Source organism: Miniopterus natalensis, chromosome 11 (assembly GCF_054644295.1).
Source record: "Miniopterus natalensis isolate mMinNat1 chromosome 11, mMinNat1.hap1, whole genome shotgun sequence".
Taxonomy (NCBI): Eukaryota; Metazoa; Chordata; class Mammalia; order Chiroptera; family Miniopteridae; genus Miniopterus; species Miniopterus natalensis.
The window spans coordinates 32,385,196-32,408,437 of record NC_142091.1 but is presented as its reverse complement, the minus strand read 5'-3'; the positions used below and the strand labels follow the sequence as shown (position 1 = coordinate 32,408,437).

Here is a 23,242-nt window from a genome sequence, read left to right as displayed (position 1 = left end):
AGGGGGGCCGCGGCGCAATGTCAGAGCAGACGCCGGCCGAGGCCGGTACCGCGGGGGCCCGGGAGGACGCCTGTCGGGATTATCAGTCATCACTCGAAGACCTGACCTTCAATAGCAAACCGCACATCAATATGCTGACCATTCTAGCCGAGGAGAACCTGCCCTTCGCCAAGGAGATCGTCTCTCTCATCGAGGCCCAAACCGCCAAGGTTTTTATACACCCCGCAGCCTCCTATTCTTCTAATACTCCCTGATTTTAGTGTCAGCCTCATCCCAGGTCTCGCTTCCATCCAAAGGGGGACAGCGTTCCTCCTCTCCAACCCTCCCCCTCCAACTCTGGCTCGGTCTTTGGCCCAGGCTTCGAGCGTGGGCCTCTCTTCGGGGGAGGGAGTGGGGAGGGCGAAGGGTGGAGTCCCACTTCCGCTTACCAACTCCTTATCTAGGCCACCGCATTGTATATCCCGACTCACGCTTTTAATAGAGCCCTTTGGGGAGGGGGAGACTTAAAGGCAGTTTGTGGTGTGGGGAAGTTAAGAGGGAAACGCATTTTAAGCCCCCGGGAAGGTGGGGAGTGGCTCTTCTCCCGCTTTCCCCCCCTGTACCCTTTTGGGTAATTGTGCTGTGTGGGTTGGAAGGAGGTGAAGGGGGACCTGGGAGCGAGCTGTTGGAGGGTGGGAGTAGGGAATTGGCCCCGAGTGGAGCAGCCGCTTGTTAGGAGCCCAACATGGCGCCTGAAAAGCACATGATGCAAAAGGGAAGAGAGAAGAATCCATTCCCTGCCAGCCGGGCAGCTGCTCACACCCGTCAGCCCCGTTTTGGGGTGGGGGCGGCTAGATACAACTTTCCTTCTCCTATCGGAGTGCTTTATTTGCCCCCCAAAATGGGAAATTGGGGTTGAGGGTGGGGTATGGGTGGGGGGAGGAGATCTTATCCAACCTGTAGGTGGAGACCTGGCCCATTGGGTAACAAGCACTTGTAGTTTTTTTGAAAAGTTCAGTCCCTCCTCTTCCTTTTCTCTTTTTTTCCTCCCTTCCCTGATAGTGAAGACGTGCTTTTCTTCACCCCTTGACAGAAGTGGTCCTCTGCCACCCTATATTTCCCTGTAGTCCTCCTCTTCTGTGGATTCATGTGGGAGTGATATGTCACTTAAAGTTACTGTTCAACTTGGTTATCATAATGAGTCTTAATAGCTTCCCAGCACTACGTTTTAAGTTATTTTTCAAGCTTGTACTTATGGTTTAGTTTTTTCTAGTTGTTAGTGATTGAAATGATCAGGATGAGCCTCCTTTTAGCAGAGTGAACCCCTTTTAAAAGGCCACTTTAACAACAACCACCAAATACATTGTTTAGAGGCGGTTTCTGTCTAGTGTAAAACTGAGTGGTCTGACTAATAAATGGTTTTGAAATGTGTGACTGGTATTATAAAATTTGTGAATAAAACATATAAAATATGTATTTGTCTTTTTTATTTACCTTTGTAAGGTGTAGAATCTGCTTCCAAGACTTATTTTTATCTACGTGGTTGTGTGTTTTAAACAAAAGTCTTTAAGTGACTTGGGTTCATTCTTTAGGTTCCATCCACTCTTGGGTAAATCCGTTCACAAGATACACGATTTCAGGTGGTCCTTTCATACCTTAATTTAAGAGGACAAAAAGTGAGAGGTTTTTTTGTTTGTTTGTTTGTTTTTAAGGTCCCAACAAGTTTGTCATGCTCAGTCTGGCAGCTAAAATACAAGCCTTCATTCTCCTTTTCCTGTGAATGTTGGTGTCAAACATCTATTGTTCTTTTTTTAAAGTATGAGATTTAAAAAGGAAGCATTCCTCATACCCAACATCCTTTTTATTGATACCACAAACATGTTGGACATAAAAACTTAGTTTTTGCCTTGTTGAAGGCTTAACTTGACATTGAATATTGAAAGCCTTTTTTTTTTTTTTTTTTTTTTAAAAAGGAAACTACTTGCATTTTTAAAAAGTAACATTGATTTTTAAAATCTAATTATCTAGTATTTTGGGGGGATTACTAATATTCCACAGAGCCTAATATTTAGTAGCTCAGGTTGTCACTCAGAAGTTTCTTGCTGGGTTTTATGGATCCTGAAGATCTTCGAGAAGTGAAAAGTAAATGCTGAATATAGTGGTCACATTAAAACTTGTGTTTGTGTATGGCAACACAGTGGTGAAAATAGGTGGACTATTTGCTGATAAAAGACAGCTAAAATTTTTTTGGCACACGTTTCCTGATTATTTTTGTAAAGCCAGATTGAGGAAAAGAAGTAAAAGTCACTTTGGGAAATACCTTGATCAGGGTTGGGGTTGAGGGTGAGGGGAGGGAATTTTCTGTCATTTGCTAGCAAACTGGCTTGGTTTTTGTGTTTCTGGAGGTGGATGTTTGTGTCCTTATTCTCTAGCGTCTCAGCATGGCTAAACTTAAGGATTCACACCTAATTTGACTCCTCCCATGAGACAGTAGTAGCGAAAAAATATTACATATAGGATTCACTTGTGCAATAAAAAATTAGCCTACTGAACAGATTTTGGTTTTATAGAGAGCCTGTTATTTTCATAAGTACCACAATGACTGCAATGGTGTAAAACATGACATGGTAAGGTAAAGACACAGCAATAAAGCATTTGACATGTTGATTCTTAATTTACCCACATGCAGTGGCCTTGTGTACCAGAAAAGAAAATTTTCATACAAGGTTATTCAAAGGTTTCCTTAGCCAATTTTGGTTGTAGTAAAGGTTATCGGAAGCAAGAGCACTTCTACACACTTGTATGGGTAATTGGTTTTGTGAAATATGAAATTGTGTACTGCAGAACTGTGAGCCTACCCTAGCTACAGGTAGCTATGGGTAAGTGTTGTTCAGGGTTAAGATACCTATACACGTGGGATGGGTAAATGGGGATAAATATTTTTATTTTTTAAATCATGGTTGCTCCTGTGGAGTCGGATTTAACACTTTAGTTTATATGGTGTGTCTTAATGCTCCTCAGCAAGTCTGTGAACCTGCTGATGCTTTCTGGAAACTTGCTGTGCCTTCTAAAAGCCAGTGATGGGTAGACATTCCAGTTGAACTGGGGCAACATTTGTTTGCTTTGGAAAGGGCCACCCGTACTGCATCACCACACTGGCTCTGCACAAATTTAGAACCCCCGGTTTGTGCATGTCAGAGGAAAAATATTTCGACGGAGAGTCCATGCTGTGAAGAAAATCTTCAGGACAAATCCTGGTTTCCAGAGTCAAGTTCAACCTGATTTACATGACTCAGCGGCTGCTCCATCCAGTTTTTCTTGTATCAGTAAACAACTTGCACCTTCCTGCAAGTTTAAAAGAGTTTTTTGCCGTTAACTTCATATGTGAAGTATACTTAATTTCTTTGTACATTGGATTATAGAGAAGTAATCCTAATGATTTTCCAGGTAACAAAAGCTTCATAGACTTTAACATATAAAATATGCTTTGGAAATTAGGGTTCTGCCAGAAGTCTGAAAACTTGAGTCTAGGTACACCATTATAACTTAATGTGGGTCACAAAGCTTATACTTGGATTGCAGAAAATATCTCCCCCCTACTTTTTGGTCATTTAAAACAGGTCTTTACCATATGAACCTGAAATTCCATTGAGCATTAAATGAGAGGTTTTCTTAATGGTAATTTTGAGCGTATTTTGTATGCTCAACTAAAAATCACTAAGAAATGAGTACTTGATTGACCACAAGTGTTTCATAAACGTTAGTTTAAAATTATCAACAAAAATAGAGGTCTGTATTGTATGTTTAAAAATTCACTTTTAGAAGTACTTTGGTGGCAATTCATTATACTAAACTTCTCAGTTTCTTTTTATTCAGGCTCCTTCCTCAGAGAAGCTTCCTGTTATGTACCTTATGGATTCTATCGTGAAAAACGTTGGACGAGAGTATCTCACTGCCTTTACTAAAAATCTAGTTGCAACATTTATTTGTGTGTTTGAAAAGGTATATATGCATTTAGAAACATTTGAATTTTTAAAAAATGTGTTCCTGATTAAATAAATACTTGCCTTTGTGTTGGGTTTTCTTGGGTGGTGAAAAGTATTCTCTTGGACATTTATCAAGTTCAACGCTAAAATTAGTGTTTTATGTTAGATTTTTTAATGCAGGTTTTAGGGCTTTTACAATGCCTCTTCCAAGATTAGATGACTTTGGTCTTATTTTTTATTTTTATTAAGAGTATTACAGATGCCCCCCCTCTCCCCCCAAATGACTTTGATTTTAGATGGGCAAAAAGATCTGAAACTATCAAGAGCATTTCAAATTTTGTGGTTTACATTTCTGGTGTTAGGATGTTGGCTATTCCTATCTGGGGGGAAAAGTATAATCCACCAGTGTGTCTCAATCTGCAATTGGTGCCTGAAATTTTTGTGACTTTTTTTTTCTGGAAATGTTTCCTCTCGTTACTTTGTTGAAGTATGTTTTATATGAATGCTCTAGGTGTGTGTGAATAGTGGACCAGTTTATTGCCTTAGGTTATATTGGAAATACTTTTTATCCTCTTAGTAGAGTATAAGTAAGGCTTATTCTATAGCTAGAGAGATTGTATGTTCCTTTGCTGAAGTAATTATCTCCTTGTCCGGCTTTATCTTTCACATTTAGCAAAAGGGCATTTATAAGATATTTAGGTTTAGAGATTGTTTCCTAACAAAAAACTGGGTAGTTCCTATGTTTTGAAGTACTTGTGTTTGGAGAAAACTTAGAGTTGTCAGACTTGGAGAATTGGGATTATTTTGAAAGAACTATTCAGTATCAGATTTTACTTGTGTGTTAGAACAGAAAATGTAGTTGATACTTGGGTAATTGTTTATGTTCCTAGAGAAAAACTAAGTATATGCAGAAGAAATTTGGAAAGTTGCATTTCAAATTGTGTTAAGGAGTTTGTTAATAGTGCATTGTAGACCACTGCTAAATACTGCTTACCTGAGCCTATAGCCTTAAGGAGAAGTTACCTTTGCATTATAGAAGTTGGGAAGCTAAACCAACCTCTTGGTGTCAGTTTCAGTATGTTCAAATTCATTTGTGTGTTTGGTAGAATACCTTTACCTGAATCTAACTGGGCCTTAACACTGCACTTGATGAAAATGACCTTGTAGTAAATATCTAAAGACTTGAATATAGTCAAGGCTTTATTATCCTAAAGTTAAATACCTAATTCAGTTTTCCTAAGTACTAGGTTTCTCTGATGGTTAATTTAAAGAATGTTTTTGTTATGCCCATAAGCATGAGCAGTTAAGTTATAAAACTAAAGCTCATCAGTGGGTAAGATTTTGAATTTTAATAAGGTGCCTTCCACACCACAAATAGCTTGTTTGTAGGTATCAACCATATTGTTTTGCAGAAGATTGGTTAGCAAGATAGTTTTGCCTTAATTTTAACTTTGTACCACCATGTAAATAATTTAAGAAATTTAAGCCATTGGGTAAACTTTTCTAGTTTTATGTTTTTGTCCAGAGTAGAAATAACATTAGGAATGCTATTTTAAGACCTAAAATTTGGAAACATTTTGTACTTTTTTTCCAATGGGCCTTTTATTTGGCAACGAGCAAGTACTAGAAAGTCCATTTGTAATTTGTTCAGTTGTCTGTCTCTTGCATATCTGTGTTCTGGCCAGAGGGGACTTGGAGGTTTTTCTGAAGCACATTAGCATCTGTGGGCTCTATTCTCTTACAGTAGTAGTTCTTTGTCTCAGTAATCTCAAAGACAAACTTCCCGTAGAATGTACTTTTAAAAGTACAAAGACTTGCCTAGTGGTTGGCTTTCATAAAGGTTAGGTGATGATGGCTTTAATTTTTCTAATTGTTCTTTGAGGGAGAAATTTTCTTATTTTATATTTGCAAACCAAATATATCTTGAATAAATTCTTATTGTTGTATGTATATATTTATGAATGAGCCGTATGTATGCTATATGTGAAATAGAGATTGATGTAATTTGATATTTAATATTTAAAACATTCTATAGTGACTTAACAAGCCATAGAATTGTTCTGTTGTTCTAGGTGGATGAGAATACTAGAAAAAGTTTATTTAAGTTACGTTCCACATGGGATGAGATATTCCCATTGAAGAAACTTTATGCCCTGGATGTCAGAGTCAATTCGTTAGATCCTGCTTGGCCTATTAAACCTCTACCCCCCAATGTGAATACATCTAGCATCCATGTGAATCCTAAATTTTTAAATAAATCGGTAAGTTTTACATGAATGGTCTATAACTAATACTTTTGTCAAATTTTGACTTTTCTAAAATTTCTTGCCAGAAAGAAATATCAAGAAAAATATCCTGTGCTGAAAATTTAGTTAAAAAATTTTTTTTCTCTTCAGGTTCACAGTACATTTAAAAATATATTTTTGTTGAGGTGTTACATAATATACTTTTTAAATTTTAAATTTCTGTAAAGTTTTCTGTGTGCTTTTAAACATGATTGGCTATTTGAAATTATGGATGATGTTTATTAGGAGATAAGCTCATAATTTTTAGTTCCCTCTTAACTTTTTAGCTGTGATACATAGTTTTTAAACAAATCATTTTCTCTTATAGCCTGAAGAGCCTTCAACTCCTGGCACAGTGGTCAGTTCCCCTAGCATCTCCACTCCTCCAATTGTTCCTGATATACAAAAGAATCTTACCCAGGAACAACTAATAAGGCAGCAGTTACTTGCAAAACAAAAACAGTTATTAGAACTTCAGCAGAAAAAGCTGGAGCTTGAACTAGAGCAAGCTAAAGCACAACTGGTAAGTAAAGGAAATTTACATTTTAAATATTGTAGTCATGTCTTCTGACAGAAGTAATTATTGTGTTCAAATTGTATTAATGTTACTTTATTTATTAGTGTATTTTCCCACTTTTATTTCACAAGTTATGGTATCTTTGTTGAGCAAATTTTTATATCCTTATTGTAAAACTCCCTTGAATATAAATTGTACACTATTTTCTTTCAAGTACTTTGGTATTGGATTGCTATCTTCTAAGATAACACCTTAGTTTTATTAACAATTATGTCATATGGATTTAGTATCATCCCAATATGGTCAGTGTGCTGTGGCAAGTGTTTATGCAGAGTCTTGAATCTTTTATGAGCTTATGCTTCATGAGCAGAAATCAGGTTCCTAGAAGCCAACAAAAGAAAAGCCATCACAAAATTAAGGACTCTAGGAAGATTACATGTTTATATGCACGAATGACCTTATACTAAGTTATTTTACTTGGCACTTAAGTTTGTTTGAGAGTTAGGAGGTATACAAAGGCAGAGTTTTATAAGTCTGTTATCAGTGCCGCTTTTTCTATTCTATCTTGAGATTATATTTTAAAACCTCAAAGTAAAGGACTAGTAAGAAATAACAGGCCATATATGTATATGACCTTTCTCTTTTCACTTTAATTTCCACTTAAACATTAGAAGTACACAATGTAGAAACGTTGAATAAATGGATTTATTGAATAAAGCATATTCTAGGTTTCAGTCTCTTGGTAAATAATCTGCATTGTTTTACAGTATTAACATGAACATTTACTTTGTATTTCAGGCAGTTTCTCTTAGTGTTCAGCAGGAGACATCCAACTTAGGTCCTGGATCTACACCATCCAAATTACATGTTTCACAAATTCCCCCTATGGCAGTTAAAACTCCTCATCAGATTCCTTTGCAACCTGAGAAAAGCCGTCCAGGTCCACCCTTACAAATTCAGGACTTGAAAGGAACAAACAGGGATCCCCGCCTTAATAGGATGAGTCAACATTCTTCTCATGGAAAAGATCAAAGTCACAGAAAAGAATTCCTAATGAACACATTAAACCAGTCTGATATTAAGACAAGTAAAACTATACCCTCTGAAAAACTAAATTCATCCAAACAAGAAAAAAGTAAATCAGGTGAAAAAATAACCAAGAAAGAACTTGACCAGTTAGATTCTAAATCTAAATCTAAATCTAAATCACCATCACCTTTGAAAAACAAATTCTCCCATACAAAAGACTTGAAAAATCAAGAATCTGAATGCCCAAGGGTGTCTGACATGAGCAAGAGAGATCCAAGATTAAAAAAGCATCTTCAAGATAAGACTGATAGCAAAGATGATGATATAAAAGAGAAGAGAAAAACTGCAGAAAAGAAGGATAAAGATGAGCATATGAAGTCATCTGAACACAGACTGGTTGGAAGTCGAAATAAAATCGTTAATGGCATTGTACAAAAACAGGATACAGTAACAGAAGAATCAGAAAAACAGGGAACAAAACCAGGGAGATCAAGCACTAGAAAGCGATCAAGGTCGCGATCACCCAAGTCTCGGTCACCAATTATACATTCTCCTAAGAGAAGAGATAGGCGGTCACCCAAACGAAGGCAACGGAGTATGTCTCCAACCTCGACAGCCAAAGCTGGAAAGATGCGCCAATCTGGATGTAAGCAGTCACATATGGAAGACTTTATGCCACCATCCAGGGAAGAAAGAAATGCCAAGAGAAGCACTAAACAGGATGTTCGAGATCCAAGGCGAATAAAGAAGACTGAAGAGGAACGACCTCAAGAAATTGCAAATCAGCATTCTACAAAGTCAGGCAGTGAACCAAAGGAGAATGTAGAAAATTGGCCAAGTTCCAAGTCTAACAAAAGATGGAAATCTGGTTGGGAAGAAAATAAAAGGTAGGATGTTTGTTCACATTCTAAATCAAGTAGAATAATATGTACATTTTAAAATACAGTGTTAAAGTTGGATAATGTTCATTGGGTGCTGTATGTAATTGGTGCTTTATTTTTTCATTTCTTATAATCTCATGGGTTAAATACCAATATTACTCCTGTTTTACAGATAAGGAAAGTGAAGTTTAGAAAGGTTAATCTACGTAAGGCTGCATACCCAGGACATGCAAGAAGAATTAGAATTTATCTGATTTTCCTGACTTCAGATCTTGTGCTCTTAGTCATTTAATTACCTTTATGATTACATATATTCATTTTAACCAGATTCTTTGAAAAGGATTCTTAAATATGGTCCTGAGTATTTTAAAAAAATTTATGAAGTAACATATTGCTTTTATGGTTTCAGCTTACAACAAGGCGATGACCATAGTAAATCTCCTCATCTAAGGCATAGGGACAGCTGGTCAAGCACTAAAGGAATCTTGTCACCTCGAGCCCCAAAGCAGCAGCATCGATTAAGTGTAGATGCCAATCTTCAGATTCCTAAAGAGTTAACTCTTGCAAGCAAAAGAGAATTACTTCAAAAGGTAGTTACCGTGATCCCATGTAATCATTATTGTCTTTGTCTAAGTATTTTTGTAAGTACTTTTTATATTTAAAATACTTGATTTGTTTTTATCACCCCATGCAGACGAGTGAACGTTTAGCATCTGGTGAAATTACACAGGATGAGTTCCTTGTTGTTGTGCATCAAATTCGACAGCTATTTCAGTATCAAGAAGGTAAACATAGATGCAATGTACGCGATAGTCCTACAGAAGAAAATAAAGGTGGATTAAAAAAGAAACCTCTCTTATCTGATGCTGAATTAACCTACTATGAACATAAAGCAAAACTGAAAAGGACACAGGTTCAGCATTCATTTCCAAGACTTGATCTCTTAGATCCTGATATTTTTGACTACCCTTTGACTGATGCCTTGTTGTCTGGAATAGAATGTGAGCCATCCAAAAGTAAACATGCAAGTAGGAATAGTGGAGCACAGTTTGACAGAAAAGAACAATTTAGTGAAAGAGCAAGACGTCTTTCTCCTATATCTGGGAGTCGTTCTTATGCTGAGAATCTTTCACCCCATGAGGGCCGGAGAAGACATGACGAGCAAGTCTCTGCTAAAGGTAGAAAGTTAAATCAGATTATGCCTATTGAATCACACAGCAGTGAAGGGAAAATGAACAAGCTAAGTGGGGATGGATTTTTGTGACTGTTCAGACTACCTTTTTTGTTTCAATTTGTTTTTTCCCTCAGAGGGAAAGGAAGAGAGCTAATACTTAAAAGGTCAACTGTATGTCAGGTACTTTACTAGGTTCTTTTAAAATGTAATCTGATTTAATTCTCACAACGACCCAGTGAAATATTACCCCCATTTTACAGATAGGAAATAAGACCAGAGAAATTAAATAACTTGCTTTCAAAGTCAAATAATTAGTAAGTTCACAGAATGGGTTTGTTGTTTTTTACCCAGGTGTGTCTGACTCTAGAGAGAGCATCCTTTTACCTGCTGTTTGATGTTGTCTTTTCCCTCCCCTCCAATAAAGTGAGATAGTTATGGATATTTTTGGATAAACATTTACAGGAATATAGAAAGATTTGAAGATAATTTTATATAAATTCAGATTCAGGGGAAATAATTTATTTTCTTTTTAAAAGGTGTACGAGAAGAGCAAAGATCACCATTCAATGATCGTTTTCCACTTAAGCGACCTCGATATGAAGATTCAGATAAACCATTTGTAGATAGCCCAGCATCACGATTCGCCGGCCTCGATACAAATCAGCGACTTACAGCGTTAGCTGAAGACAGACCATTATTTGATGGACCTAGTAGGCCATCAGTAACAAGAGATGGCCCAACCAAGATGATTTTTGAAGGACCTAATAAATTAAGCCCTAGAATTGATGGACCTCCTGCACCAGGTTCTCTTCGGTTTGATGGGTCACCTGGACAAATGGGGGGAGGTGGCCCTTTGAGATTTGAAGGACCACAAGGTCAGCTAGGAGGTGGGTGTCCTTTGAGGTTTGAAGGTCCTCCGGGACCAGTAGGGACACCTCTGCGGTTTGAGGGGCCAATTGGTCAAGCAGGTGGAGGTGGTTTTCGGTTTGAAGGTTCCCCTGGTCTGAGGTTTGAAGGATCTGCAGGTGGTCTGCGATTTGAAGGACCAGGGGGCCAGCCTGTGGGTGGTCTCAGGTTTGAGGGACATCGGGGTCAACCAGTGGGTGGTCTGAGGTTTGAGGGACCTCATGGTCAGCCTGTGGGTGGACTTAGGTTTGATAATCCCCGAGGTCAGCCTGTAGGTGGACTTAGATTTGAGGGGGGTCATGGGCCATCAGGAGCTGCAATTAGGTTTGATGGACCTCATGGTCAGCCTGCAGGTGGAATCAGATTTGAGGGCCCTTTGCTACAGCAGGGAGTTGGAATGAGGTTTGAGGGCCCCCATGGTCAGTCAGTAGCTGGTCTGAGGTTTGAAGGACAACATAATCAACTTGGTGGGAACCTTAGGTTTGAGGGTCCACATGGTCAACCAGGAGTTGGGATCAGATTTGAGGGACCTTTAGTCCAACAAGGAGGTGGAATGAGGTTTGAGGGTCCTGTACCAGGAGGTGGACTGAGAATTGAAGGGCCTCTGGGTCAAGGTGGTCCAAGATTTGAAGGTTGTCATGCTTTAAGGTTTGATGGGCAGCCAGGCCAGCCATCACTCTTACCAAGATTTGATGGATTACATGGCCAACCAGGTCCTAGATTTGAAAGAACTGGTCAGCCAGGCCCACAGAGATTTGATGGACCTGGACAGCAGGTTCAGCCAAGATTTGATGGTGTGCCTCAAAGATTTGATGGTCCACAACACCAGCAAGCATCAAGATTTGATATTCCTCTTGGTCTTCAAGGCGCACGATTTGACAATCATCCTTCACAAAGGCTTGAATCAGTCTCTTTCAATCAGACTGGTCCATATAATGATCCGCCTGGCAGTGCTTTTAATGCCCCATCCCAAGGACTGCAGTTCCAAAGACATGAACAAATATTTGATTCACCTCAAGGACCAAATTTTAACGGACCACATGGCCCTGGAAACCAGAGTTTCTCAAATCCACTTAACAGAGCTTCTGGACACTATTTTGATGAAAAGAATCTTCAGAGTTCTCAATTTGGAAACTTTGGCAATTTACCTGCTCCAATAACAGTAGGAAGTATTCAGGCGTCTCAGCAGGTAAGCCTGTTGTAGTTACTGTAAAATTATGTTGTGTGGCGATAGGAACCATTTTTATTGTTTCTGGTGTTCAGGAGACAGTTTATAGATTGGAAAGTTTTTAATGTATTTTGAAACCCTATGTGCTAGGGAAGTGGGAAGAGAGTCTTGGGAGAGAGTCTTGGGTCTGAAACATGCAGATTTCAATCCCAAATTGATTTATTGATTTTAGCTCTTCCAGTGTTTAGAGAAATCTCAATCTCTCTCCTCTCTCTCTCTCACTCACACACACACTTTTTTAAGTTGACTTTGCTTTTTAGTGTAGTTTTAGGTTCACAGCAAAATTGTGCTGTGAGGTACAGCTATTTCCTATATACCCCTTGCCTTCACATCTGCATAGTCTCCCCATTATGTTTGTTTGTTTTAGGCTTCAAAGTTAGTAAAGTGTTATACAGTTGTGAGGTGTTTTATAGATCTCCGCTACATTGTAGAACTGGGAACCCTGCCCATGCTTTTTACAGTCTATGAATCTTTTTCTTCTCTCTTCCTACTTTTTTACACCTTTCCAGTCATTCCAGTCAAATAGAATTATTTGATATTAATATCAACACAACAGACCTGTGACTTGCCCCCCAACTGTATTCATTTTATCACCTAAACATGTATAGTCATCTGTTGGTATTCTTTTGCATTTGTTCTGCATACATTTTAAAATGCATTTTGAAATAATTTTAAAGCAATGTGCTTGCAATTTGTGATTCAGTTGGTAATTTATTTAGTGACTATGCTTGCCTGCTGGTACTCTTCTGGGCTAAATTTACTTTTTTTCCAGGTGCTGACATTTTATTTCTAGGACAAAATCATTTTATACTAGTAACATTGCATGGAAGTAAATGTAAAACAAGAAAGATTTTTTTTAAAGCACATTATAAGTATTTTTGATAGAAAGCAGTCTTCTTTTGATATCCAGTACTTTGAAAAAACAATTGTCCTGCATAGTTAGATTTACTCTACTTGTATATTCTTAAAAGAAATGATATTGTTATTGATAGATACTCTGGAATGGGACTTGACTTAGTTGTGCTTGCTGCTACATTATGCAGAATTGGTGAGGTTTATTATATATACATACCACTGGAAGTTCACATGGATACTGAACAAGGCTTATAAATGGATAATTATGTAGAAGTCCTGTTACACTCTGGACTACAAATACAGAATTTGTATGCGTGTACAGTACTTTTTTCACAACTTCTCTATTTTCAACATTACCTGATGCCTTTTACAATCTACTTTGTAACCCAAAGTATGATGGCCAAAGAAGATTATCACAAAGGAGTTCAGATTGCTAATTAAGACCAGCTTTTGATATCTGTCATTAGGTCAGGAGTTCTGGTCTCCTTTTGCTGCTTACTAGCCATTATGACTATGTACAGGTCACATCTCTGGATGTCAGTTCTTCTACTTGTAAAATAAGAGAAAGCACCAGCAAGTAAAGTGATTTGTGTAAGGTCACATAGCTAGTTGTTGGCTACCTTATGTTTTCATGGTATTTTCAGCTTTTCAAAGAAGCTTCATATCCATTCACAGTTCTTTATAATTTATGATACAGATTCTGGAAGGTATTACTCCTTTTTGTCGAAAGCCTAGAAGTGAAGTGACCCAGTCAGGTTATTCTTAAATATTTATTATCATAGAAACCAGGCCTTATGATGTCTGTGAATATTTTTATGTGATAAGGATGTTAAAATGTTCTTAAAACCAAGGTTTCTCTTAAAGGTTCTGACTGGTGTTGCTCAGCCAGTGCCGTTTGGCCAGGGACAACAATTTTTACCAGTTCATCCACAAAATCCTGGAGCATTTGTTCAGAATCCTTCAGGTATGTACTTTCTGAACTTTGTCTTTTTCAAAAGACAAGTAATTATTATCTGTTGAATAGCTACCATGTCAATTTTAGAAATGACAATTTCGAGAAGGCATATGTGATTTACAGAAATTTAATCTGGCTGGAGTGTTTTGTTCTCTTTCTGAGTTTGTTTACATTGTTGATGCGTGTTCACAGTGATCCTATTTACAACTAGAGATGGTCAGCCAGGACTAGTAGACCATTAAAGAGGAGGAATGAAACCTATTGGATGGAAGCTGGAGGGTGGGGGAGGAGTGTGACACTTGTGTTGAAATGAAATAAATGACAAACCCCAGAAATCTCAATTATTTGATAGTTTGAGTTTTTGTTTTGTGTGTGTGTGCCAATCCAATAAACATTAAGTAAATGCTGGGGACATTGCCTTGTAAAGTTGATTCATTCATAATTCTTGATGGACACTCAAATAATAATATCTGACATGTTAAAGGAGTAGGAAAAACTTCTGTGATTCCCTAGTGAGGTACCCTGATTAATAATTAGCACCTTTGTTACTCTAGGGGGAAGCATAACAATATTGTTATGGATTAATAATATTGGTTGCAAAAGCTTTAAAAATGAATTTTAGTTTTAATATGTGAAAAAGAGAAAGTATATAAATTATGGTGGTTTATAAAATAACTGTAAAGTTAATGTATCAAGAACTAACCCAACCAAGTCATAGTGATACTTGTTTTATTTTTGAATCTTCAGAAACATGCTCTAACGTGGCACTATTTGGTTTACAAATTAAAAGAGTTGTCCAGAACTTCTGAAGTAATTAGGAAAGTCCTAGCTAATTTCTCGTGTATACATTAGTTCTTAAACTATGTCATCATAAGGAATTCTATTAATTTGAAAGCTTTGTTTTTAATTTCTAGGTTGATTAGGTTAATTAATGTTTTTAATGTTTTTTGGTGTCATTGTAATGAAAGAGAAAGAAAGAATTTGGAATGTAAAATCAGAAGACCAGCCTTAGAATCTCCACTCTGCTATTTCATAGATGGGTAGGATATAAGGAAATATCTTGTCTGGGCTTCATTTTCTTTCTCTGTAGACAAAATATGATAAAAGTCAGTATTTGCCTGGAAAATTTTTTATAAGATAATCAAATGAGATTGTATATGAAGAAGTATTTTGTAATTTGTAAAGAGCTATATTAATGTATTTTCCTTTAGAATTTATTTTTTTCTTGTTGAGTAGAGGATTATTTGTAGAGTTTTTGTTGGTGTGCAAAAACTGCAAATTTTTAAAAAACACACCAAATACTGGGTGTAGTGCCAAACACCTCAGTACGTTATAACTTAAATCATTTAGTCCTCCTAACAACCTTAGATAGGAACAATTATTATTACCCTTTTATAGGTAAAGGAAACTGAGGCACAGATAAGCAACTTGATCATGTCACACAACTAGAATGTGGGATTTCTAGTTAGAATCCCAGGAGTCTGGTTCCATTGTTCCATGTCTTTGATCACTGAACTTGGCCATCTGAAGACATGTAAATAGCTAGTTATGACTCTAAGACATATAAATAGGTAATTCTAATAAAATGTAAATGTTAAACTAGTGTGAAATGCTATTGTAATTGACTGTCAAGGTTGATTTACTCATTCATTCATGTATTCAGACATTTCATTTCAACAGACATTAATTAGCCTACTCTGTCCAAGGTGTTGTGTTAAGTGTGAAGAGAATGCAGTGGTAAAGGGAAGGGATTATGTGTATTATGGATGCAAATTGAATTTCTTCTCATGAGGAGGAATTTTTAGTGGTTCACAACTTTTTCTAGAGGTGTAGTGAGATGCCTAATAGTGACATAAAAATACATTGAAATGATAGTTTTATAGTTGAGTGAAAAAATCAATTAGATTAGTGCTTAACAGAATACATAATTGAATTGATTCCTCCCTAGTGAGCTTAAGGAGAAGATTGTTATTCATGTCTCCTTTATTCAAATTATTGAAGTTTTGATAATCCTCACACCTGTTCAGCAGTAGTCTGAGCTGCTTTGCAAGGGCAGTAATTCAGAAGAGGTCTGAGGGGCAGCTATACTCTCAGCCATATGGTTCATCTCTGCATTAGTTCCCCTGGGTAGTCATGGGGATATGGGTAGAGTAGTACTTCCACTTAGGCTTTGGGTATTTTTTCCCCCTCAGTGTGATTAGAAGATGAGTAATAGAAAACTAGATAGTTGGAAATAGAGGTGGTGTGCTGCATTGAATAGAAGGGAGTGAGAGTATAAAGTATCAGTGCTTTTAGTATTTCTCCTAGAATATATTTTTAGGAGGTGATGATTTGCTTACCTAAATGGAAAGTTCATTTTAGGAGCTTTTGAGGTAATTTATACTCATCCTTAACAAGTTTGTAAAATTTATTGTTGATAGGACATCTTCAAGAAAACTTTGAAAATGCTTAGTATAATTTATATCTTTAAGTTCTACTTTGATTTTGAGACCTTTTTTTTTTTTTTTGAAGGAGCCCTTCCTAAGGCATATCCTGATAATCATCTCAGTCAGGTGGATGTAAATGAATTATTTTCAAAACTGCTAAAAACAGGAATTCTCAAATTGTCCCAGCCTGATTCAGCTACAACACGTAAGTATGTTTTCATACTTCATCTACATAAAGCTCCATTAAGTTATAAAGACGTATGATATGATATAATGTAAGTTATGATAAAAGTTCTTACAATAATTGAATTCTTATGTATACTCTTTATTCTTTGGAAATCTAATAGAATTGGTTTATAATAAAATTCTTATTTTATTTTCTAAGATGGAATTACTGATTTTGTAGTGGACATTGTTTCAATTTACTAACATTCCTGTAGATAATATGCAGCCTTTTTACTATTTATTCTATGTTAATTTAGTATTTTAAAATAATTTTAATATTGATGAAGTAAAATTTTGTAAAATTTATGAAGATTGACTTTTAAGAGAGCAAACCTAATATCACTTATCAAAATAAAGAATTGCATTAGGTTTCTTGGCCAGTAAATAAATAAAAAATTAGAAGCACTGAATAGATAAGATGATGGGGTTCTCTACTGTTTATAACACTATAGTATTCCCCTATAAAGAATATGTGGAGAATGGTTTTGAGAAATTGGTATATTTCTTTTCAATTGAAGAAGTAAATGAAGTTGCTGCTCAGCCTTCCGCTGAAGAGGAGGAAGACCAAAATGAAGATCAAGATGTTCCAGATCTTACCAATTTTACAATTGAAGAATTGAAACAGTATGTAATCTAATTTTCTTTCTAAATTTCTAAGATAAAAAGGACAGTGACTTTACTAACAGTAGACTTTATTATTAGTTCTATTAATTTTACCCCTTGTACCGCTTTTAAAATTTAGGAAGCCTGTTTTCTTTTTTTAATGTAAAATATACATAACAAATTTTTGGAGCCTGTTTTTAAATCCCATTTTAAAATACATTTGCACAAATATTTAGGCCTAACAGCTACCCCCAAATTTCTATTTTTTCATATCTGTGTTTGGTACAGCAAGTGCAGGGAGTATAAATATTAGGTATTAATAATCACTTGTCTTCCTTTTTATCTTCATTTTCTCTTAATCCTCATTATTTTTTCTTTATTGATATTCTTATACTTTTGAGGGTTAAGAAAATTAAATTTTTGTAATCTAGTATTTCAAAAAATTGAACAAACTATTTTCATTTTATAAGTAATTCATGTTCATTGTGGAAGATTAGAAAATACGAATCAAGAAAATAAAATTACCTACAATTCCTACTTTACTGATAACCACTCTTAACCTTTGGTGCATACTTTTTAATAATTTTCTATTGCCTATATTAGTTATAAAAAACATTTATAGCTACTTTATGGATTCATTATATCTTTATGAGTACTTGATTTAAAAAAATAAAGTAGCTAATGTATTTCCATCCTTTTAAAGTAAATTTTTTTCAAAGTAATATTTTCACATAAAGTTTTATAGTGAAAGTTTTATAATAAAGGCTTAAAATAATAAAAGGTGGCACCCTTTATCCTAGTACTGTTCCCCTAGAGGCAGTCATTTTTAACTCTTTTCTGTGGTTCCTAGCATTTACTTTTCTTACTTTTTTACAAGATACATACACAGTGGGGCAAAATTAGGTTTACAGTTGTGAGTGCACAAAACACAGTTTATTCTTGTATTATTATTAATTACTGTATTGTATTATTTTCCATACAAATAACTCTAAACCTACTTTTGTCCCACCCTTTGTTTTTCTGATTTATCACGTTTCTTTTTTAAAAAATTAATTCTTTATTGAATTTATTGTGACATTGGTTAATAAAATGATAGTTTCAGGGGTAATTTATCACTTTTCTTCATTTCTCATGTTTAGAGGTCTTTTGACTTTCTGAAAGTGAAGATTTAGCTATTTCTTTTACTGTCCTAACTTTCTCCTATATAGTCATATCACCATTTTTTTTTTTAAGTCATTCAATATTAATAACTAAATATTTTGTTTGCTGATATGCAAAGCACTAGTGTACTGTCTCTTGCTTTATTCTACTATTTAAAAAATTGTTTGGAGTTCCTGACTGCCCTGTCTGTATACAGTTTCTTTCCAAGTAGGGAGCCCAGAATTTTAAAAAATGATTATTGATGTCAGTTTCCCATTAGTCTTCTAAGTTTTCTTTTTAGTAATCCATACAGTTATTTCTTCTGTACCTCTTTTGATGTTCTTTAGACCAGGTTGGGGCAGTTGAGTTATTGAGAACTTGAAAAAATCTGGAGAGGTGAACTCTAATTATTCTGCTGTGTCTGCCTGCTGTGTCTGCCTTGATACAGACACTAGTCTAAGAACAGGCCAGCTACTGCTTTATTAGTTAGCCCATACTCATTCTGTCTTCAGCCAAGAGGACATAAGTAACTGGGCCAGATCTGTCAATAATAGGATAGACTAGACTCCATGTTACAAAATTCACCCAAGTTAAGGAAAGGGTATCAGTAATATACATTTTTAGAGAATAATATTGATCTTTGGGTATTAGCAGCCAGCTCTTGGCTGAAACATTTTGTCACATAACAATGGCATCTCTGTTATTAAAATATAGAAAACTGAAATATTTGTAACTGCCTTTTTTTTTAAGTCCATTTAAAAACTAAAGATTATTTCTTTTTTTGAAACAGACGTTATGATAGTGTTATAAATCGACTGTACACTGGTATTCAGTGTTACTCTTGTGGAATGAGGTTTACAACATCACAGACAGATGTATATGCAGACCACTTGGACTGGCATTATCGGCAAAATAGAACTGAAAAAGATGTTAGCAGAAAAGTCACTCATAGACGTTGGTACTACAGTTTAACAGTACGTAATCCATATGTCTCTGAACTGTCTTAGCCTTCAAATTCTATCATTCTAAAAGTACATTAGTTTAAATAATTTCTGGGATCTAACTTGTGAATGTTTTAAATGATAATTGACCCCTAGAATATAAAAGGTTTTTTTTAAAAAAGGAATTTGAACAGTATATATTTGCTTTTTGTTGAAATTAGAACACAAATACCTTCTAGGCCTAAAATTCCAAGTTGCTGTGACTGAATTAAAAAAAAAAATTGTATGTAAAATTTATCTTGTTTAAATTTAGTAGTTGTAATTCTAGATGTAATGGAAAATTAATATTAAGGTCTTAATTGTAATTAATTGTTTTATGTTGTCTATTAGTTATGGGGCTCAAAGGGAATGCATAATTTTAAATAACATTAAAGTATATTGTAGAAGTACCTATACCTTTAAGTGGCATTATATTGAAGATATGCAGTAAGTGTTTAGGAACAAATGAAAATATTCTTTTTAAATCAACTCCTTTTAAGGACTGGATAGAATTTGAGGAAATAGCTGATCTGGAAGAACGTGCAAAGAGCCAGTTTTTTGAAAAGGTACATGAAGAAGTTGTGCTCAAAACTCAGGAAGCTGCTAAAGAAAAGGAGTTCCAGAGTGTACCTGCAGGGCCAGCTGGAGCAGTTGAGGTAAGAGAAGAATGTTAAATTTTCAACCTTTGGTCCTGTTGCTCACTTTAAATAAATAATCATAAACATTTTATATCACTTTATTTACATCCCTCTTTCAGTGATTTTAAGATTTTATGTAAGCTTTACTCGTTAGTTGCACTCTGTGATATGACTTGGGGTTTTATAACCACTGTAGTTATTTACGTAATATCAGTCACCAACAGCAGTGAAATGTTAGCTATTTTTGCATGGAAGAATGCAAAATTCTTAGAATTTATTTTGTGTTTGTATTATATGTCGGACATTGTTAAAACTTGCAGAAAACTCAAATTCCTTCCTCCACTTAATAAAATGTTTATATATTTTTACTTAATGTGTTCTATTAGTAAATTTCATTTTATATGATTCTGTTTTAGAGTTGTGAAATCTGTCAAGAACAATTTGAACAATACTGGGATGAAGAAGAGGAAGAATGGCATTTAAAGAATGCTATTAGAGTGGATGGAAAGGTAATTTTCAGTTCTTTATAAGAAGTTTTAAAATTAGTGTTTTTTTTTGTAGGGGTAGCTCACCAATTTGAAAGAAATGTTTTTGTTTTTGATTTTAATAAAAAAGGTTTTTTGGAGGTATTGGAATTTAGAGTCAGTGTTTGAGTTGGAAGGCATCTTAGTAGTCATCTGGTTCTATACTCATTTATATAAGGGGTTGCATAACTAGTTAATGATAAACTCAGGACTAGGTTTTCTGAATCTAGTTAATTTTCTTCCTGCCTAACCATACTTTCAATTCTAAATTTATATTTCATCATTAAAACTGTTACTGTCTTGAAAGCATACCATTGCTATCTCCTTAAATGTAGAAAGTCACGTTTAAAGCCAAGAGAAACCAGGATGAGAAATTTTTTTATCCATTGTCTGCTTTCCAAAGATAGTTATCTTCTGGTCTAAATTAGAAAAGAAAATCTTATTAGAATAGCCACTAGAAATGAATATACATGTGAATACCTACTTATTTTTTCTTTTTGCTTCAGATTTATCATCCATCATGTTATGAAGATTATCAAAACGTAAGTTCTTTTTGGTTAGTGTTTTCATTTACATTAATAAATTGTGTTATTTTTTGCATCAAAGCATTATTGCTATTTTTAATCTTATTTAGCTATTGAGCTGTTTTTGTGTTTTGATATAGCATTTAGGTTGTCCACTAAATATTGGTGCTAGATTGACAGAATCTGATTTAAATTTTGAAATTTCTGTATTCCTTTCATTCCATTCACTTCAATCTTGATGTCTTTTACTAGACCACTGGTCAGAGAGAAATGTGAGGGAAACTGAAAGATGAGAAGGATCATGATGGGAATAGGTTTCTAGAATTATGGGTAGCATTTACTGCTTTTTTTTCTTACACTTCACTCAGCCGTGTAACACAGGAATAATTTTTAAATGATCACACATGAAATCTGAAAAAGATATCAGTGTGTTTCCCTTAGAAATTAAAACCAAACCATGGAAACACATTGCCTTTCAAATATTTGTTCCATGGGTTCAAGAGGCAATTAGGTACATATATGTAGGTCATCAAAAGATTAGTTTCTAGGATGTTTTGATTTTTGTGGGACTTTTAAAAATCCTTTGAGTGTTTGAAATTAGGAGTCACACAAATTCCAGGATATATGTAGGGGTTACCATCTGTGTGGAGTAAAATACAGAAGCATGTCTAATCAACCTTTTCTGGCCTTTTATTGGTTACTGCTAAGTAATTATTAAATGTTTAGTAATCTGCCTTTATGGCATGTTTTGTGGGGAAGCAGGTATTTCAGTTGCATTTGGTATGTTTCTTTGCCCACATAAGTGACTTATAAAACTGTCATTTAATGTGGTACTTTTGAAGTTTAATGAGTACTTATATAGGGCTTTTCATTTTGTAGACATCGTCATTTGATTGTACACCATCTCCCAGCAAGACACCAGTTGAAAACCCTTTGAACATTATGTTGAACATTGTCAAAAATGAATTGCAGGAACCCTGTGAAAGTCCCAAAGTTAAGGAAGAACAAATTGATACCCCACCAGCTTGTACAGAGGAAAGCATAGCAACACCCACTGAAATTAAAACAGAAAATGATACAGTCGAGTCAGTTTAAATAAAATGAGAAAGGTATGTTTTTCTTTTTTAAAAAAGCTGCTGTTTGGATCTAGAAGGTGAAGAATTTTTTTATGTATATATAGACATATCTATATAAATTGTCTAGCTGAGGCAGGGCCTTCAGCTATCATTTGGTTAATAAATACATTTTAGTATTTGCATATCCTACTGCCTGCACAGTTTCAGGTGCTTGTTGTGTGAAAGTTCTGTAGATGTGTGCAAATTTAAAATGAAATTGTATGTGTAAAAATGTACGATTTTCACTTGTGAAACTGTAAATTATAAATAAAAAATATTTTTGCTATCCATGGAGTGTAATATTTATGCACACCATCAAATAAAGACAGTGTTTCTGTACTTTTTATTGGGTGAAAATGGAATTAAACAGCAACCTCAACATAAGATTTTTTTCTGGTAGTTCCCATGATTAAAGCAAAGTCTAAGTTTTATCCTTCAAAGGGGGTTGTGAGAGAGTGCTGTAGAACTTTTCTCAGAAAAGCCAGATTTGAAAAAATTTTAAAAATAGGACATACATGCATATCTATCTATATATCTCCAGCTATAGAGAACCATCCAGATGTCCATTTTTTGAATACTATCGAATGAAGCAACTTTTATTCTTTAACTTGGGCACTGATGCCATCAAATAATTAACAAATATACTTAAGGATTAAAGCTGATTTTCTTTTTTTTTAAATGACATTTTTCAAATTTGTCATGATTTAATGCAGTGAACATATTTCTATTTTAAGTTACAGGGGAGTCTGTAAGAATGTTCATTTGAAACATGGTTAACGTTTTTCATTTGTTGGTTTGACTGAATTAGATGGATACCATGAGATGTTAATACTTCATACATGTAATAAATAGAATGATGATGAAATGTCGTTTGTGTCTCTTTATTTCTTGAATGGCTTTAGATTGTGACTTCTTTCTTTCATCAGCCTCAAAACATGAAGTGGTGGCACTTATGAGCCAGGCACTCTGAGATGCAGCATTAATCTTTCCTGCCATCTATTGGAGATAGGCATATAAAACTAATGAAACAGTTTAAGCACTATGCGGTAGGCATTGACAAACATTTTCCAGATATTCTCTGGTACTTATTTTAATCCTATATTGCCCGGCCGGGCGTGGCTCAGCGGTTGAGCATTGACCTAGGATCCAGGAGATCGGGGTTCGATTCCGGTCAGGGTACATGCCCAGGTTGCAGGCTTAGGCAGCCGATCAATGACTCATCATTGATGTTTCTATCTCTCTCTCCCCCTCCTTTCCTCTCTCTGAAATCAA

General features: G+C 35.4%; 1 protein-coding gene across 2 annotated transcripts; it reads left to right on the top strand.

Moving 5' to 3' along the window:
- On the top strand, positions 1 to 22,835 carry PCF11 (PCF11 cleavage and polyadenylation factor subunit). Of its 2 annotated transcripts, none has more exons than XM_016206856.2 (16): positions 1 to 209; positions 3,856 to 3,981; positions 6,038 to 6,226; positions 6,579 to 6,773; positions 7,566 to 8,683; positions 9,087 to 9,267; positions 9,372 to 9,462; positions 10,388 to 11,946; positions 13,705 to 13,804; positions 16,307 to 16,426; positions 16,965 to 17,070; positions 18,980 to 19,163; positions 19,670 to 19,825; positions 20,224 to 20,316; positions 20,838 to 20,873; positions 21,735 to 22,835. In XM_016206856.2, exons 1-16 carry the CDS (start codon positions 18 to 20, stop codon positions 21,948 to 21,950), a joined length of 4,662 nt encoding a protein of 1,553 aa, XP_016062342.1. In that variant the 5' UTR covers positions 1 to 17; the 3' UTR covers positions 21,951 to 22,835. The 2 variants fall into 2 exon arrangements, with proteins under 2 accessions (XP_016062342.1, XP_016062341.1); XM_016206855.2 differs by having other exon boundaries at positions 9,372 to 9,855.
- The last annotated feature ends 407 nt before the right edge of the window (positions 22,836 to 23,242 follow it).

Coding starts and splice junctions, on each gene's coding strand:
- PCF11 (XM_016206855.2), top strand. CDS start 18: ATGTCAGAGCAGACGCCGGCCGAGGCCGGTACCGCGGGGGCCCGGGAG. Junction 6,227..6,578: donor CTAAATTTTTAAATAAATCG/GTAAGTTTTACA, acceptor TTTCTCTTATAG/CCTGAAGAGCCTTCAACTCC. Junction 16,427..16,964: donor GCCTGATTCAGCTACAACAC/GTAAGTATGTTT, acceptor TTTCAATTGAAG/AAGTAAATGAAGTTGCTGCT.